The sequence below is a fragment of the Podarcis melisellensis genome, assembly GCF_964234715.1.
Source record: "Podarcis melisellensis genome assembly, chromosome: 2".
Classification (NCBI taxonomy): domain Eukaryota; kingdom Metazoa; phylum Chordata; class Lepidosauria; order Squamata; family Lacertidae; genus Podarcis; species Podarcis melisellensis.
This window is the reverse complement of record NC_138529.1, coordinates 95,309,483-95,329,008: the sequence shown is the minus strand read 5'-3', so window position 1 is coordinate 95,329,008 and position 19,526 is coordinate 95,309,483. Positions and strand designations below refer to the sequence as shown.

General features: G+C 43.1%; 1 protein-coding gene across 1 annotated transcript in view; it reads left to right on the top strand.

Moving 5' to 3' along the window:
- LOC309364732 (uncharacterized protein) overlaps positions 1 to 19,526 on the top strand; it is a 52,121-nt gene that overhangs the window by 15,445 nt on the left and 17,150 nt on the right. The window contains exons 5-9 of the mRNA XM_081902545.1: positions 2,971 to 3,207; positions 4,911 to 4,988; positions 6,895 to 7,108; positions 13,376 to 13,584; positions 16,759 to 16,831. Coding sequence (XP_081758671.1) covers positions 2,971 to 3,207; positions 4,911 to 4,988; positions 6,895 to 7,108; positions 13,376 to 13,584; positions 16,759 to 16,831 — 811 coding nt within the window. The remainder of the gene's footprint in view (positions 1 to 2,970; positions 3,208 to 4,910; positions 4,989 to 6,894; positions 7,109 to 13,375; positions 13,585 to 16,758; positions 16,832 to 19,526) is intronic.

The following is a 19,526-nucleotide window of genomic DNA, read 5'->3' as shown; positions in this document are numbered from 1 at the left end:
ATAAGAAAGTAGTGTTCAAATAGACAAAGAAACCCACGAGTATTTATTTATTTCACTTCTACCCCCACATTCTCCTCCAAGGATTCATAGAATCATGGAATTGATGAGTTGGAAGGGACCCCAAGGGACATCTAGACCAACCTCCTGCAATGCAGGAATCCTGCCCACAGGCATCGCTGCGTGGGCTCGAACCACCGGTTGACAGGTTGAGAGGCAGTGACTGGCCCAAGGACACCCAGTGTGCTTGAAGTCTGAGTGGGGATTTGAACCCTAGTCTGCTAGGTCCTAGTCCGAGAGACTAACCCCTACACCACACTGGCTGTGTATAAAAGATGGCATGGTGCAGAAGGAAGAGATGGGTCGTCCGCCTGGGGAGCTAGGAAGATGCTGTCCCACTGCCAGTGCCAAAGCAAGATTCAGCTGCCAGTCTGCTCGGTTTCTGTACCTGGAATAGGAGAGGGCACTGTCTTCTCCTTTGCTGCCTTAGGCATCAAAATGTTTCGGGCCAGCCCCTGTTGAGCTTATATGAGACTTGGCTACGTGGAGCTTTTCATTGTCTCGCATGGATGCGCCAATAAGCTAAAGCCAAAGATTTCCTGTGCGGATGCTTTGCAGAAGGTCAAAGGAGGCAAGCTCTAATTCATGCCGCAGATCATAGACTGAAGGATAGGGCAGCCCACAGGCTGCCTAGGTGCCCCAGTAGGGATTTGGGTACACAAGGCAGGGAATTAGCAGATGGTTGTGAACACAGGGCGGACCTACTCTCGCACGTTCCCCAATCCCTTTGCAGATGCTGGTCTGAACAGCTGCCAAGCAAAATTATCCCGTAGCGTCCTGCTGCACAGGCTTTCTCTGCTTGCTTGGATGCTGAGCAGAACATATGCGGCGGCCTTCCGTGAATGCTCTCCTTTCTCTTTAAGACACTTAGGCCATGTTAAAGGAGCTGCTGATATAGCCAGACTCTTGATATCCTGTGGCGGCCACAGGGGTCTTGCATTTCCTTTGCCTTGTGTCTTAATTCCTCGCCCATAAAGGGAGACAATTGGCTCATAATAAAAGGATAATGAGAATAAACATGACAACAGCAACAGCAACAAACACTCAACGTTTTGAGTGTTTGATACCCCTCACGTTGATTAGGGCAGAAACCATACATTATCATCCTGGTGACATGCTACAGGGTCCCCATCATGTAAGGCACCGTTGTAACATGTTATTTATTTATCTAGCGGGTTTGGAACTTTTCCCTCACGCCCTCCAGGCTTATTATTATTTTGATGGAGGCGCAGTTTCAGATCGCTCCGTTTGAAAGCCTTAACCAGATAATACCGGGAAGTAATAAGGACGCATTTGCAAAAGCTGCTAGTAATTGCAGCACCGCTGTGGACGTGCGCGAGGGACTTTGCTGCCTTTGTCATCCCCTCCTCTCGTTTCTTCGACAGGCTAGGTGAAGAGGTTGAAGCGCAGATCTCATTTCCCCCTGTTTGGCTGCTTGTGAAGTCTGCCAACAGAATCCACCTTGACAAAGTCAAGGACTCCACGTTTAATGTTGAGCTGAGTGAATAAATTATGCATGAAATTGTGTCGGAGTCTCTAGTGTGCAGAATTGCTCCTTTTGATATGAAAGGTTAATTCAGAAAGGAGTCCAAAATAGCTGGAAATTGTGGGGATAAGTGGATAGTATTCACTGTTGTGAGCTGTTATTACTAGAAATTGCATTCCCTCTCTAGCTTCCCCCGAGATTTAGCTTTGCCAGTGAATATAAACTGTACTCAATAGAATAGCATCCAGAAGCAACAAGAGTAGATGTCCACATACAGTGAAATATTCCAACGGTGTTTTTAAAAGGGCCATGTGCTTTCCCCCAGGTATATTAGGTGCCCCTGGGGTGGCCAATGAGGTGCAACTCGCACCATCCCTGAGTATTGGCCATAGCTGATTGGACCTATAGCTCAACAACATCTGTAGTGTGCTTTCTTGGCTACCTGTGCCGTATCCTATATATTCCGCAGTATAGAAGAATTACAACCTCATTTAGGTCAAGAACAAGGTGCATCACTGGAAATCACCAAGGTGTACCAGCGCCGTATGAAGACAGACTCTCTATATGTGGGCAACCGCATATAGTATTTACTATACTGCCCGAGATTCATTGGACCCAGGAGGTGATTTCTCACCTTGGAATCTGTACAGGAAAGATGTCTCTCCTCACAGCAGAGAAGGTCCTATGGCTTCTTAGTGATGTAAACGCTTCATTGACTCATAAAGTCACCCTTTTTTTCTCTGTCAGCCAAAAAGATCAGAAAGAAGACCCTGGACAATATAGCATTACTGAACTGTAAGGGAGATGCAGAGATCTGAATAGAGACCATTATTTGCGGCACGGCATCCCTTTATGTGTATTTGTTTTTTAATTCAGATTTGTCATGGCCGGCGACTAGTACGGAAAAGTTATTTGGATTGTGTGCCAGTGGCTTTGAAGTGCCTTCCCTTAGAATCCATCCTTTGTCTGTTCGTTTTAAAGGAAACCAGATAGCCATGTTTGAAAGTGTCTGATTGGGCTGTTGGGCGATGTCCAGATTCCAATTTGAATACTCAAAGCACGGCAGGTCTCTTTTCCTTAGGTGTCTCTGCAATACCAGCTTGAGCGCCGTTCTTGTCTTTGCACAAGCCACTGCCAGCCATTGTCAACTAGCAATGCAGGGTGAAGCCCACTGTGTGTTAAGTTTGCGAAGCTTAGAAATGCTGGCTCGGGTCATGTTGATCCACAAAGTGAGAGTTGTAAGAACATGTCTAGACCTGACCAGAACTATCCGGCAGCTGGATTTTATTATGTATTTTTTTAAAAGCAAGCAGGCAAGACATTTGCTTGTTTAAAAGCAAGGACACCTGACTTGTTTTGGCCTCAGGGCCAAATAACACATAGCTATGATGTTTCCTTTGACATGGTTATAATATTTTTGATTCCAGGAGTTAGCAGCCGTGGGGAAAGATTTTGATATAGTCTTTATTGATGCCGATCAAAGGAACCCTGCAGAGTACTATCGCTTTGTCATGGAGAACCATTTGCTGAGGATGGATGGGACGCTCTGCATAGAGAACGCCCTCATGAAAGGAGAGGCCTACCTGGAGAATACGGCAGATGAAAATGTATTAGGTGTCAAAAAACTGAATCAAGTAATTAATTCAGATCCTCACACGGAGCAGGTTAGTGCGATACAATTAAGGGTGACATCAATATTATAATAGCTTTCTGCATGTTTCGGGGTGGAAGTGCTATGTTTGTTTAGGCGCTTCTGCTTGCTCCCTTCCATTTGACATAAACATACTGATTATCTTTATATAAGCTTCCCTCACTAATAGGAATATATTATAATCACATTAAGGTGAGGTGGGTGGTGACTGAGGACTGAGCCTTCTTTGTTTGCCTCTCTCCCCCCACCCCTCACTCTGAAATGCTCTGCCTGTTGCCAGGTAAAAACAAATTTATTTGCCCGGGCCTTTGGATTTGGTATATGTGCTCTAGTTTTAAAAGTACGGTATGTTTGGCACTTTTAGTGTCTATTCAAAGTATGCCTGCTGCTCTCTTTTGCTATTACAGTGGAATCTCGGATTACAAACACCTCGGGTTACAGACACTTCGGGTTACAGACTCCACTAACCCAGAAGTAGTACCTCGGGTTAAGAACTTTACCTCAGGATGAGAACAGAAATTGCACGGCGGTGGCGGGAGGCCCCATTAGCTAAAGTGGTACCTCAGGTTAAGAACAGTTTCAGGTTAAGAACAGACCTCCGGAATTAATTGAGTTCATAACCCAAGGTGCCACCATATAAGACTCTCTCTCTCTCTCTCTCTCTCTCTCTCTCTCTCTCTCTCTCTCTCTGTGTGTGTGTAAAAAAAGAGTGGTAGGAAACCTCGGGTGGGATTCACTGTAAAACTAAATAATAAATACATTAAGAGCTGCTTATTTTCTCTCTCTGCTGGATCCACAAGTTTCAAGATAGCTGAGATGCCTGCCTCATTGGGCAGGGGGAGACTAGATGGAATCAGATAAAAGTTATCACTGTAGCTTTTCACTGTAAGTTTCTTAGTGTGGCACTAATGAGATGGAGCTGTCAATCTGGCTTTCCTACATATCAGATAGTTATAGGCCTGTGAAATTGTATTGGGTTTCTGGTGGGTCCCAGGGTTTTTCCTTGATTCTGACACAGACAGGGTCTAATGCTGGTGCTTCTGGGCAAAAGAAGACTTTGAGAGAAAGGGTAAGTCTGGCAAAGAATCGAGCGAATCCCTCGCTCATCACTGAGGGAATGTCCCTCATGCTGTCACTGGGCATCTTTCCACACTGTTCACAGGTGTGAAATAGGGAAGGAAGGAAGATAGGGAGTGCTCTCTGTCTCAAGTCAAGAGCAGACACAGGTGTGTTGTTGCCCAGCAGGGCTGCCTGCCTTAGACTCCAGGCACTTCAGGTAAACTCAAATATGCACAGCTTTAGGAGAGCCCTGCTTACTCCTAGGTCTCCAGGCCCACAATGGCTTCTTCTCCCCATTCACCTCTATGTTCCCTCTTCAAGCTGACAGAAGCCAGGCAACTGTGAAGTCTTGCATTCCAAGACCACAGACCCAGTTCAGACAGCAGCAAACACACTAGTTTCCGCCACCAAGATAGAAGAAAACCTTCCACTGATCCCTTTCAAAACTGACCTTGCTGTATCTAAAGGTGGTTTGATGAAGTAACAAGTGTTTCCTGAGACCACGGCGGGAGGGAAGGACCCCTGTTACTGGGAGAGGAAGGGGCATTGTGAATGTTTTTGACACTCCTCTCTGCAATAGTTGCCATGACTTGGGTCAAAGTGAATGGATGAGGTTTTATCTGAAATGTTTCATGAAGTGTGTTTTCATTTGTCAAGGTGGTCCTCCCTGTGGAAGGTGGCTTGATTCTTCTCCAAAGGAGTCGGATATGTGCCAATGAGGAGACTAACCTAGGAGTATGTATTTGCCTCTCTCTCAAAGGAATTTGTGTGCATTTCAAACTTGAAAGAAAGAAACAAAATAAATCTGGCAAGTTTCTCCCCTCACGCCATTGACTTGCCAGTAAGGTTGGCCTCACACACTTGCATCCCTCCCAGTCAGTGGCGTAGCGTGGGGGGTGCAGGGGGGCCGGCCGCACCGGCCGCAACATCTGGGGGTTAGGGAAATCCACGGGTTAGGGGGCGCAAATCCATGGGTTAGGGGGTGCAAATTACTTGCCTTGCCCCGGGTGCTGATAACCCACGCTACGCCACTGCTCCCAGTCAGAACTTTGCTCCCCCAGTTGATGGCCTCTGATTTTTAATTTGTATTTTTTATTATATATGTCTATAAACCTAAAAGAATTTTGATAGTGTTGTGATATAGTGGCATATACGTATTTTTTTTTAAATAAACAAGTAACACAAAACATGAATCTACCCTAAGGAAATAAAGTCAAACTTCCTAACCAGCAATTCTGAGCCACACAGTCCTGAGCACCCAATGGCCACTAATCATGATAGCACCATATTATCCTGAGAAGTAGTCATACATGTGAATGGGGTAGCACTAAGGAGTCTGCTTCCTAACAGCGGCATCATAGGACTGGGGAAGGGCAGTAGTGAAGTTGCAGCTGTGTTGGCACACCTCTGTAGTTGCAACAGTGAGCTCCTGCCTGTGCTCCCTTATAAAACTGCCAGCATATTTGCAAAGCCAAGCCAGGTCTGGAATGTTTTCAGATTGGTTGGGGGGGGGAGGAACCAACCGTATGTTGAGATTCCTGCATTGCAAGGGGTTCAGCTAGATGTCCCTCAAGGTCCCTTCTAATTCTACAATTCTATGATTCTGAGACTGGCACTCAAGGCGCTTTCTCAAAACTCCAAATGTGCCCACTGTGTCAAAAATGTTGTCAACCCCTACTATAGATGCATACAAGTTTTGTGTGTGCTCTATTCACAAGTTTGAGTGAGTGCATATATTGAAAGATTCTGGGCAGAAGGTAACAGAAACCAGTGCTTTTTTTCCTAAAAAAATGTTTAGGGGTACTCTCATTTTGACTCAAGAAAACCACCATTTTATAGTTCAAATAAATACAGTAAATGGACAAAATACTAAGATTCACAAAATGTTTCCCTGTGTCCCCCCAGGGGAAAAAAGCACTGACAGAAACTATCAACAGAACTGTACAGAACAACCTTACATTTACAGAGCAAAATATCATTTTTAATTATATGCCCAGCACATGGAACCTTACAAAAGGACAATATGAGTGGACTCTCTGTGCCCTTACCATGGCAAAAGACTGATACTGATGAATTGGAAAAGTAAAAATGTGGTTCCCTTCTACAATTGGATTGAAGACTTATACAAATTTGCAACATATGAACAACTTGCACATAAACGCAGACTTGCCATGGATAAATTCAATGATATTTGGAATCCAGTCTTGCAATTACTGTAATTGGTTAAGATCTGGTGAAGTACAATAACAACTATGTAAAGGAAAAAGGAAAAGGGAAAGAAAGCATGAGCGAGTACATAAAGTTTGGGAGAAGGGCACAGTCCTGCCCCTCATTTAAATGTTGATTATCCATTGCAATTGTTGAGCTAATTCTGATTACGCTTCCTGGGGGTTGGACTGGCGGAATCCTTTCTAAAGCTTGCAGCAGCAAATGCAACTCTTTCTAAGCATGGAAAAATGCCCATGCTAGAAATCCACATCTTATCCATATGGGGGCACTATGTATACACTCATTAACGGTGAAAGGCTTGCCGAGCTTCCTGATTTCAAGCTCTTGAAAGTGAGAGTGTGTCGGCTCATCTTTACATGTCACGCTTCCTTCCTTCGTGCCTCAGCGAACTCCTCTGTTTTGCTTACAAAAGGGTGTTGTGAAAGACGACGTGTTTTGGGGCCACCGTGGCCGCCGCATCCTCGACCGCCTGCAGCTGGACGGCAAAGTCGCCTATGTCACCGGAGGAGGCCAGGGGATCGGCCGAGCCTTTTGCCATGCGCTGGGGGAAGCAGGGGCGAAAGTAGCTGTGGCGGACCTGGTGCTTGCCAAAGCAGAGGCAGTAGCATGTGAGCTGCGGCTCAAAGGTATGAAACACAGATAGCAACAGGAGAACATCTGCTTTTTGTGCTGAAGTTCCAGGCTCAATCCTTGGCGTCTCCAGTGGTGCAGCTAGGGCTGGGTTGGGGGCACAGCCCCTATCTTATGGTCCCTAGCCAATGGCACCCAGCAAACAGAGAGGTTTGGCTGGTGCCTTCATTATACACCTTTAGGCACCAGGTGATAATGTTCCTCTTCAACCAGACCTTTGGCTGATTGACATCCAATGGCCTTTTAAATGTCTTGTGGGAGGGGGAATTATTGGTTGGTTTATATTGTAATTTTATCTTGCAAACCCTCCTGGAATCTGCGGGTGAAGGGCAGTGCACAAATTTAATAAAAAGCAGGGGCCCAGCTATGTAATTGGGTATATATGCTCACTTTGATATATTTTTCCTGTTAAAAATATGGATCATCCTTTCCTTGGAATAGTGCCTATTCCAAGTAAGTACGTTCTTAGCACCAGGACAGTAGAAACAAAACTCTTTACGGTGCTATGATTGAAGCGAGCTTAAAATGTGAAACAACACATGTTCAGAGCAACTTTTTAAAAACAAACAAACAGGCTTGTCTTTTGTTGCTGTAGTTGTCCTAACACAGGGTTTCCCAAACTTGGGTCTCCAGCTGTTTTGGGACTACAATTCCCATCATCCCTGGCCACTGGTCCTGCCAGCTAGGGATGATGGGATTTGTAGTCCAAAAACAGCTGGAGACTCAAGTTTGGGAAACCCTGTTCTAATGTATCTGGACATCTAGAAGTAGTTGTAAAGCATGGTAGGAGGAAGGGAAATGCCGTGTGTTTCACAACCATAGCTGTCAACTTTCAGATTTGAAAATAAGGCATCAGCAGCCTTGAAAATAAGGCATCAGCAGCCTTGAAAATAAGGGATCAGCAGCCTTGAAAATAAGGGATCAGCAGCCTCACCGGTCCCGGGGACAGTCTATGGGATATCTAGCAATCCGGGATAGCAGAAGGAAGCAGCGGGAAATGGTGCTGGAATAAGGGAATTTCCCACAAAAAAAATGGGAAGGTTGACAGCTATGTTCACAACTGAAGGACCACCCAAATAGCAGGAGCAGAAGATGATTAAATCCAGGGTCTAAATTTACCCAGCTCCACACTAGGCATCTCCAGACAGAGATCTGTGCCTGAAGCCCTGGGCAACTGCTGCCAGTCAGTGTTAATTATACTGAGCTAGATAGACCATTCCTCTGACAGTATAATCTTCTATGCCCCCAATGTTCTGGACACCATTCAGAACAATTATGCACTTTACTTATATATTACTTTACTTTTCTACTCTATTCTTTCTCCAAGGAGCTCTGGCTAGCATACATTGCTCCCCACTCTTTTGTCCTCAAAACAGCCCTGCGAGGGAGAATAGCATATGAAACAGCGAGTGCCAAAGGTCACTGACCCGAATCCAATGCAGCGTCTTTTACACAACTCTGACTTTTTAGCGTGTACCTGGACATCAACATTTGCCGTCAGCGCTGGTTCCTGTAAATGCAATTGTATGGACCTTGTGCAACCCACCAGGGCAAAGGCAGCCCAACAGGCATTGCTTGTCTTGACAAACCTCTCATTGTCTTTGGCTAGAACATTTGCTAGCACAGAGCAGCAATTGCCAGAAACATCCTTAGTCTGGGATGCAACGATTCTGCTCTTGCCGTCTGCCGCCGCAAGCTCTCCCGGTGTCATTTGGCAAGTTTACATAATTCAGTTCCCAAGCATGGCTCTTGTACAAAGACGGTGCGTAGGTTTCTTCTTAGAACAGCAATGGAAAGGTCAGAGGTGGGATGTTCACAAGTGGGACACTGCAACAAAATGTTGCAGTGCAGAGGGTTGCCGGTCAGCGTGCCAGACACTCCAGTCGACTCCATTCCAATTCCCCAACTTCCTTCTGCTCTCTCCAAAAGCTAGTCAATATATTGTGGCCACTGAGATTGCTCAGTCCTCATTGGGCTACAGTGGTACCTTGGGTTACATATGATTCAGGTTACATACGCTTCAGGTTACAGACTCCGCTAACCTAGAAATAGTGCTTCCGGTTAAGAACTTTGCTTCAGGATGAGAACAGAAATTGTGCTCCGGCGGCGCGGCAGCAGGAGGAGGCCCCATTAGCTAAAGTGGTGCTTCAGGTTAAGAACAGTTTCAGGTTAAGAACGGACCTCTGGGACAAATTAAGTACTTAACCCGAGGTACCACTGTATTTTCTTTTTGCTCTCACTTGCCCTCAGTTAGAGGTTTTTACTGCTGCAGTCAGTAAAAACAGTCAGGTTTCTCCAAGGCTACATAAAGCAATGGCACTCACCTTGCAGGTGAGAGACTGGGGGTGGCGGGTGAATCAGTACATTTGGGCGGGTGTGTGTGACCTGCGGCTTAAGAGATATTCCGTACAAGGGGATTGTTTTGAACAATAAAGCAAGTTCTCTAAAGCTCCTGCCTCAACTCTTTGTTGGTAAACAAGGACTAACTTAGCTTAGCCGGATCCTTGTTGCCTAGCAGAGATGATTCAACCAGGAAAGCAAATTACCCTATATAGAATTCTTCATTGGGGTACTTGAAGGAAAAATAACATACAATGAGGCATGACTGACGGGAAGAGAGGAGAGCAATCTTTTGTTAACCGGTTCTATATAATACACATCAATCAGCCAGCAAAAGAAGGTGTTCCATACAATAAATCATGTGTCAGCTGTGGCATTTAAGATTTTTCCCTAACAAAGTGGAGCCAAACAGCAGCTATTGCTCTCCCTGCTCTTTATGCTACCAGAGAACACATCCGCTGCATAGCCACAACAAATTAGGGCCAGTTCTGATCAAACGCTGTCCAGGGCTCTTTATTACCTTCATGTGCAAATTGTTATGGGCGCATCGCACATGCTAAAATGGTTGCCGGATCAAAAATGCTGGCTCAGCTCCACTAGGGGGGCATTAATAAATCAGGTTGCTTCCATGGGATCCAGACCTGCCAACTCTCTCATATCGAGAGGACACCTGATAGTAAGAGAGAGCGTCTGGCTTTGAAATTCAATCCGACCTTGCCTCTCTCCCTAGCCCAGTTAACACCATCTTCATTCAGGCTTTAAAAGTAATGTCATTAAAGCCATCTCCCCAATAATTTGCTTGCTCATGAAAATGAGCACCTGAGAAGCTGCAGGGTTGGGTGAAGGCAGACATTAGTGCAAGACTTGAGCTCCTTTGCAAGGAAAACTCTGCAAGAAGACCTTGACGAACCTGAGCTCCTTTGCTCCCATAGCTAGGGAAAGAGCATTACTTGATAGCTATCCTAGGGTTAGTCCTTGACTCCTCCAGTTCAGTCAGGCATCTCCAACCTGCGACCCTCCAGATGTTTTGGCCTACAACTCCCATGACCCCTAGTAACAGGATCAGTGGTCAGGGATGATGGGAATTGTAGTCCAAAACATCTGGAGGGCTGAGGTTGAGGAAGCTTGACATAGAGAGTTGCTGCCAAATGGAGCTGGAAAGGATTGGGCCAGATGGACCAGCAGTTGAACTTGGTTTAAGTTTGGTTTCAAATACTTAAATGTCTTCAGATGAAATCAATACAAGTGAATAAGGATTTAGGACAGCAATCTGATGCAGAGTTACTTGGGAGTCAGCCCCATTTAATTCAGCAGGGCTTACTTCAGAGAAGACATAGAGAGGATGGTTATTCTTCCCTATAACAAGGCAAAAGGCTTGTTTTCCCATTCCAGTGTGGTCCATACCTTCTGTCTTTGCCTTGTGGGGTAGATTGGCTTTGGGAAACATGTAATATAATATTATGAAGATCCTTCAAAAAGTGCACTTCTCCAAATTCTGCAGAGCAATTCTGCAGCCAAATAATGCTTATATTAGGGTAAAGTGCATAAAACTGCACATCTAGTAAAAACAACAAACATGCATTATAGCAGTAGGGAATTTGCTTTTCAAAGAAATGTATATTAGGCAAAGCTGCATACAAAAATGCATATATTAGGAGAAACATACTCTAAAGCAGTTATGGATTTCCTTGAGGGTAAAAGTATATATATTCACAAACAGATGTGGAAATGTGGAGAGTAAAATAAGAAACTGAGTGAAACCAAAACTGACAGATTTTTCCACCTTAATCTAGAGGTCAACATAATGACAAATGTATAGGAAAATGTTTCTATACAAGATGTTTCAATACAATATTCAGTTTTAGCTTTGAGGGTGTGATTTTTGTTACATTATAGTTATGTTTACATTTTATTTATTTAATCAGTTACACTTTCAAGACTATTGCTCTGTACCTGAGTTTTCTTTCTCTTTCTCTTTCTCATTCATCCTCACTTTTTCTTTTTTTCTAACTCTCTGTAGAGATTTGTTTCATGTAGGAATATGTGAAGAATTATTATTATTATTATTATTATTATTATTATTATTATTATTATTAGCAAAATGTGAGCATTTCACCCTTCTAAGCCCTGCTTTAGTTTAACTAGCTCAGTGTTGAAATGTGTTGTGGTTGGCCATTGGATCAGCTGCTCAGGTCTGTGTCAATCAGGAAGCCAGGAAACCCGGGCTTCCCAATCTCTTCTTTTAAAATCCTGGAGTAGCTATCTGCTTATTACAGTTTGATAAGAATGAGCCAGTTTAATGATCTCAGAGCCCGACTTAGCAGGCTGACCCTAGAATGGGCACAATATGCAACCAGCAAAATTATGATCAACTATAGGGCACTTTTGAGATGCACTTTTAAAATCCTTACCTAATTTTGTTCCTGCAACTACCCTGTGGGGCCCATTTTTCACAGGGGTCAATCGTAGATGATAAAGAGAAGGGTTTGAGCACGACCGATAGATGAGTAAGTAGCTCGGCCAGGATTTGACTGTGGATTCAGCAAGCAGTTAATGCCCCAATACATTACCTCAATAAATCATGGTGGGGTCTGTGTTTGGCGGCAACTGTACCCAACCATATTCATAGTGGTTAGGTGCATTTACACGTACCTGGAAGTTGGGAAGTGAAATAAAGCAAATACCTTGGCAAAGTAGCTGTCTTCTTTGTTTACTGTGAGAAAAGGGGTGTGGGAGGGACAGGGGAGATCCAGTTCACATGTAAATATGAACTTACAAAATGCACAAACCGAAACACAGCCATTCTTCGACATTCACACATCTCTGAATTTTGCAATGCAGAAATAGAGGGAGGCTGAAATTGTCAGATCCCACCATCCCCAGTCATGCGAAAGGCATTTTCCAGACTGAGCCTGCAAAAAGCAGCATGGCGTGAGCGAGAGCAGCAACTGTCAAATGTAATTCCTGGCTGAAGGGTGGGCCAATTAATCTGACCCCTGTCCAACTACGTTGCAAAAGTACCCTAAGAAAAAGTAAAGGCCACTTCCTACATTGTAGTTTTCAAGACATAAGGGAAGTTCAGGGCTCCAAACCTGTTTCTAATAAATTGAAATAAGTGCAAATGGACAATCTGAATGGCATTCCCCAAACTTCTTCACTCGAACACAGAACCTGAAAGCTGTGAATCTCCTTCTGGAATTGCAGTGTCCATGGCTCTGGTTCCTGAGGCAGCTGTGGGTACTGGCATTCTCAGATATATTTGCAGCCAAGAGAAAACCCCACCCCACCCACCAAATACAGTGAATTGCATTCTAAAATTGAAGAGGGGTGAGAAGGAGACGCAAATAAAGATTTCAACAACCGACAGCAGCATCTCAAACGTTTCAGTAGAAGAGTTGCAGTAGAAATCCTTTGCCAGTAGATGGCAGGGTGTTCAAAGCTTCGGCCAAAATCCAAAAGCCTTGCAAGGGGTTGATTGTGCATAGCCCTTTTGAAATGTTACTTTAAAAAAAACCACATACAGTGGTACCTCAGGTTACAAACGCTTCAGGTTACAGACTCTGCTAACCCAGAAATAGTACTTCGGGTTAAGAACTTTGCTTCAGGATGAGAACAGAAATTGCGCGGTGGTGGCTGCGGCAGCGGGATGCCCCATTAGCTAAAGTGGTACTTCAGGTTAAGAACAGTTTCAGGTTAAGAACAGACCTCCAGAACAAATTAAGTTCTTAACCCGAGGTACCACTGTACACCGTCGAAAATGGTTTTGCTTCTTCGAAAATTATGCATCTGCAAATTATTACCACTACTGTATTAATTGCAATGACACACAGTAATTAAGAGGGTTGAAAGAGCAAACTGATGACAACATCAACAAAACCGCAAGCAAGTCAGATGTTTTCTGTTTGTTTTGCTTCTTCATTTAGGGATAAAAAGCATTGCTATAGCAGCAGACGTAAGCAGACCGGAAGATGTGCAGAGGATGCTTGCTACGATTGTAGATAAGTGGGGCACAGTCCATATTGCATGTAACAATGCAGGGATCAACATGAATTCACCAAGTGAAGCTACCTCCCTGGAAGAATGGGACAAAACTTTCAATGTGAATTTGCGAGGCTTGTTTTTGTGTTGCCAGGTGAGTATCGGACCCTGCAATGCTTCATATAAAACATGTTTCCCATTTTTTAGTGTTCAAAGCAATATTGCCAGAGATTTGCTAGCAAGATCCTGGCTACTTTACAGGGTTCTAGCAAAAATAATTTGCCGACACCATATTTACTAAGGCGTTTCCTAATGGAAGTTACGGTATATCTTGCAAATGAGTTGCTCGGATCTCAATTTTTCTTTGCGCAAAATTGACATGTGAGGGCCCTCTCTCTCACACACACACATGACCGTCTGTTTTGCATGGCTATAATGCTGTTTCCATTGGTGATCCTTGGTGGAATGTTTCTGTGATTTGTGTTCTGAAACTTCCCCTCAATAGCCACTGCTTATCTTTCCACTATACAGTACTTTCCTGATCTGCAGATGTGCAGGCAATTTCTGTATCTGTCTGCGCAGGAAGTGTGCAAAAGAGCCCAAGAGAAACATTACCACCCATTAATTATCAGGCTTCTCAATGGGCACAACGGATGGTTGTGCCATTTTTTAGGGGTTTAATTAAAAAACAATACACTATTTTTTTTAGTAATTTATTTATTTGATTTATTACATGCCCTAAGGTCTCAGGGTAGTTTAAAACAATTTTTAAAATAACATTAAAACCAGTTTATAGCAAATTACAGTCACAGGAATAGGGCAGGTCATAAAAATAGGCTCCTGAAGTGTCAAAGGCTAGGGAAAAGAGGAAAGAGAGATCTTGCACAAGTCTGATGTTTAGCTGGATTGAAATTCTGATAAAATAGGTCTTGCACAAGACCTCTGACTTAATTTTTTTTAAAAGGTCCTGATGTATGTACCACAACACAAGGATAGCTTAAGTTGGTTAGAGCATGGTGCTGATAACATCAAGGTTGCAAGGTTGAGCCCTGTAAGGGACAGCTCTCCTCATGTGCCCTTCACCCTCTCCACATTCGCTCTGGAGGGTTGCAGTAACACCCAGAACAGATTTACAGGGTGATTGAGGGAGAGGGAGGGAAAGTAGGTTCTGTTGTACAGCAAGAAATCCGTGAGCTGACAAAATTACCGTATTTTTCGCTCTATAACACACACCAGACCATAACACGCACATAGTTTTTAGAGGAGGAAAACAAGAAAAAAAATATTCTAAACGAAATAGTGGATATATGATTTTTGTGGTTCATGCTGTGGCCACAAACATGTGATCTGACAGTGAGTTTGGAGTAGCCCAATGCAAAAATCCTGAGGATCCATGTGGATCCATGCTTTGTAACCACGGAGGAGGGAAGGAAGGGGAACCATGGATCCTCTGCTAACGACTGCAGCAGATCCCCCCCGCCACCCGCAGGCATTCACTCCATAACACGCACAGACATTTCCCCTTACTTTCTAGGAGGAAAAAAGTGAGTGTTATGGTGCAAAAAATACAGTATTTAATTGGATATTGACCACAATATGCAACATAGTCTCTCGCAATGTGTTGAGATTTTGATAGAATAGCTACTCCTGTCTGAGTGGTTGAAAGTCTGAAGTAATATAAATAATAATATAATATAATATAATATAATTATAATATACCGTATTTTTCACTCTATAAGACGCACTTTTTCCCTCCTAAAAAGTAAGGGGAAATGTGTGTGCATCTTATGGAGCGAATGCAGTCTGCACGTCTATCCCAGAAGCCACATCCCTCTTGCTGTTCTGGCTTCTGGGATTCAGAATATTTTTTTTCTTGTTTTCCTCCTTCAAAAACTAGGTGCGTCCTATGGTCTGGTGCATCTTATAGAGCGAAAAATACGGTAAATAAAATGCCTTTGGTATGTGGCAATTGTTGGAGGGAGGCATGCTTACATCATTTGGGTCACTAAAAACAAAATGGCTGGCTGGGCTCAGATGAGGCACAAGCAAAAATACAGATGTGACTATAGAGACCACTCACTAAAATGTCACCACCCAAAAACTGCTCTATTGTTACTTACCAGTTTTTCAAAGAGGAACTCTAGATTAAATGTTAAACAAATAAAAAAAAAATCAGGCTGGCATTGTGATGGTGATGTCATGTGGTCAATGTAAGATTGGCGCCGATTCCACAATAAACTTCAGTCTGTAATCACCTCTTGTTAGCATTCAGTAATATCACAATCATCTCATTGGATCAGACTAGCCACCTAGGCGTCACCATATTCTATCTGCTAGAACAGAAGCGTACAGAAGCACAGACCAGTAACAGAACATCCCACTGCTATGGCTCAGCTTCTGGAGGTTTTAAGATCTACAGTCCAAGCTACAAACATAGAAAGCAAGGATTAGACATGTAAGGAACTGCTGTGGAACTCTCATTCAGAGATTGAAAACATTCAGTGAAGAGTGGGTGATAAACACTTCTAATATGTTAATTAAATTAAATTATGGCTTTTCTTGATTTCTCTTTCCTAAATCCATGAGAATATCAAATTCAATATAGCAAAATATAAAACTAAGCATCAGTGGCAGCAGTGTAGACAATCATTTTAGCACAATTTAAAAGAACAGCCAAACATCAATATCAGAACTCAAAAACTCTCCCTTCAGGGCCAGCTCTTTTGAAAGGATTTAATTATAAAAGGCAGACTTAAAGAGGTGTATTTTATACATCCATTTAACACTTGGGAATGAGACCATGCACAACTCAATGAGAAGGTAGTTCTACAATCTGTCCCCTCCTCCCGAAAAGAGGGGGGGCGGCCCTTCAAATCATGTGGCCTACAAACATTTAGGGTTTTTAAAGTCAAAACCAGCAAGTTGAATTGGGCTTGCAACCAGTGCAATGGGTACAGATTTTTTTTTCCGGGGGGTGCTTCATTCATCTTGCATTTACTAATGATACAAAAACTCAAGCTAATACAGGGTGAGTCCTTTAAAAGAGGCCCTGTATTTTCAGCATCGGCTCTAAGGACTTAAAGCAGAGACCCCAAATTTGCTGACGGCTTTTGGGAGCCGCACTTTGGGAGTGCACTAAAATGGCTACGTAAACTTTCCCGCATTAACCATTTCCCCCATATCAAGTTTTTACATCAAGCACTTTAGAGAAGGGGAAAATTAGTTAGCACATAAACTCTTCTGAAAAGTGAGTACTAATTTATTATCATGTCATTATTAGCGGAATCACAAAAGGGGTCACTGGTCTTTCCTTTAATTTCTATCACAGGCTGCAGGCCGCATTATGCTGAATCAAGGATATGGGAAAATAATTAACACAGCATCTATGGCAAGTTTAATAGGTGAGTGATGAGAGCTAACAGTTGTGCTTCAGAATCCATATTTTAATTACTGCCGATGCTATTTGAATCAATTAAACCTGTATTGCGCAGAAGTAAATCACTGACATTTTGTATTAGGGAAAATGTACTACAAAAATTTTATTGATATCATTTTTCAACATTTATCTGTCCTCTCCATTTTAGAGCACTTATTACTCCTATAAGGAGGTGGGGTTAAAGCCCTCTGAAGCTGACACATTTTATTATGTAAGAAAGGTGCTGGGTGTAATCTACATTCACCCTCAGAGTGAAAGGCGTGTTAATCCTTTCACCATTTATATACAGGACTGGAACTCAAGTCCCTTGCCTTGGTTGGTGGATGTTTCCACCTCACAATGCACCCAGGAAGCTCATAGCCAATCTACACATTATGCAGAATGGTGTGGTAAATGGTAGGATTCTGAACTGTAGCACTTGAGGCTGCAGGTAGGATAGGTATAGTTGTTGTTTTTAATTTAAAAAAGGTTCTCTCATGTGAGAAGCTTCCTGCAAGAGTATGGAATGAGCATAACAGTGTAGAGTTCTGCCTAATGTGCTGTTTTCATGGCACTTGGAGAGTTTTTTATGCAGTATAAGAAGTGAAGTCATACAAGGATGGGGTTATTGTTTTGTTTTGTTTCAACTACCTCTTTTGTGCTTCTATCCTGTATTTTTATCTTGTGAATCGCCTCGAGAACTTGAAGGCAGTATATAAATTAAATACATAATACGGTCATACCTCGGAAGTCAAACAGAATCTGTTCTGGAAGTCCATTCAACTTCAAAAACATTCAGAAACCAAGGCGTGGCTTCTGAATGTCAAAAACATGTCAAAAACATTCAGAACCTGCGTCAGACATTTGGGTTCCAAAGAACGTTTGCAAACCGGAACACTCACTTCCAGGTTTGCGGTGTTCGGGAGCCAAAACGTTCGACTAGCAAAGCTTTGTCGACCAAGGTACAACTGTAGTAGTAGTAGTAGTAATAATAATAATAATAATAATAATAATAATAATAATAAATATTTTAACACCCATCTTTAAGCTGACATGCTGGAATCCATAGTTCTACTACTCCATTCTATATAGTGGGGAGAACAGCCCCGAAATACTGCAGGTGGAGAGCCACCCTGTATATGGAAATTGAGCTCCTATTATTCTCCAGCATCGTCCTTTGAATTGCTCAGACCATTTGATATATCCTTAGGCCAGCTCCTGGTTCCAGAAGGAGAAGAGCCATGGTTCAGTGACAGGACATTTTGCATTCAGTAGGTACCAGGTTTGATCCCCGACATCCCCAGGCAAGGCTGGGACTATCCCCTGCCTGAAACCCAGGAGAGTCTCTGCCAATCAATGTGGACAATATTGAGCTAGATGGACCCAGTGGTCTGACTCATCATAAGACAGCCCCCTGCCTTATTCCGGGTGTGACGTGTGCAGGCTGTGCATCAGAGCTACCTCAGCTTTAGCTCTTAGAGCCTCTGCTGATTCACACCCTTGTCTGTACCCTCCCTCTGCCCTGTCGCCTTGTCTATCCAGGCCCATTTGGCCTTGGAAGATGGTCTTTGTTTGTTATTGGCAATGACCTTTCCGATCCCAGCCTTGGGCCTATGCCTGAGAGTGTACCCTTGTGTGCCAGCTGGGCTCTCTTGCCTGTGCTCTAATACCAATTGTTCTATTTGATGCTTCTTGCCAACAGGTGTCTCCCCACTTGTGCTGTTGTATCAGCCACGTCGTCAAGGAGCCAATAAACTATTGCAACATATGGAACGAAATCCCAACTGCAGAGCTAATCTGGAAGGCAGTTACATGCTGGTGAACTGAGGCCCATGTAACAAAAATTGATCAATTACACAAATTAAGCGTAGCCCTTTAGGAATTTGTTTTATTGGTCTGGACATCTGTTGCAGGATTGTCCAAATCCAAAAATCAAATGGTGCCTGTGGGCTGCCAAGTTAGGCAAAAAAAAAAAGAAAGAAAGAAAGAAAGAGAGAGGGAGAGAAATCCAGTAGCTATAGAAGTGCAACTGAAAAGCTCGATATTAATATCATGTCCATCTGCTGAATGTTACATAAATATGCAGTCTTTTTATTTTCCTTGGGAATAACATTTATTTTTACTGTGCCCAGTTTGACATTCTATGACATTCTGTTCAGTTTATTACTTAGTAACTTTAACTGTTTCTTCAGGGGGGGAAATGCATTTATAATGTTGCTGTTAATTTTTTTCCAAGTGCTTTTACCAGCTGTTTCACTTACGGTTTTTAATACCAGAGATGTCGCTCTTGCCCAAGTGGAATGCATTTTTGCAAACAAAAAATAAGGTTATTTTTTTTTAATAAGGGGAGGAAAATACTGGTCTCAGTTTAGGACAATAACAAGTCCTGTAGGGATTAAAGTAAAAAATAAATAAATGCATTCCCTGTATTGTTTATTGTTCAGTGGTAATGTACAATAAACGGCGATCTCTCCAATACCTGACCCAGAACACATGATGGAAAGCGAAGGCTGATGTCTACAGTGCACCAGATTTGAATATGGCTTTTGTAGAAGTCCTATTTGAATTAATGGGATTGTGATAGTTAGAGCTGGTTTCCATGCCACCTTTCAGCCAAAATGGTTCCCGAGGCAGCTCACAAAGATTCACCCACGAGAATAAAATTCAAGGAGGGAAAATGT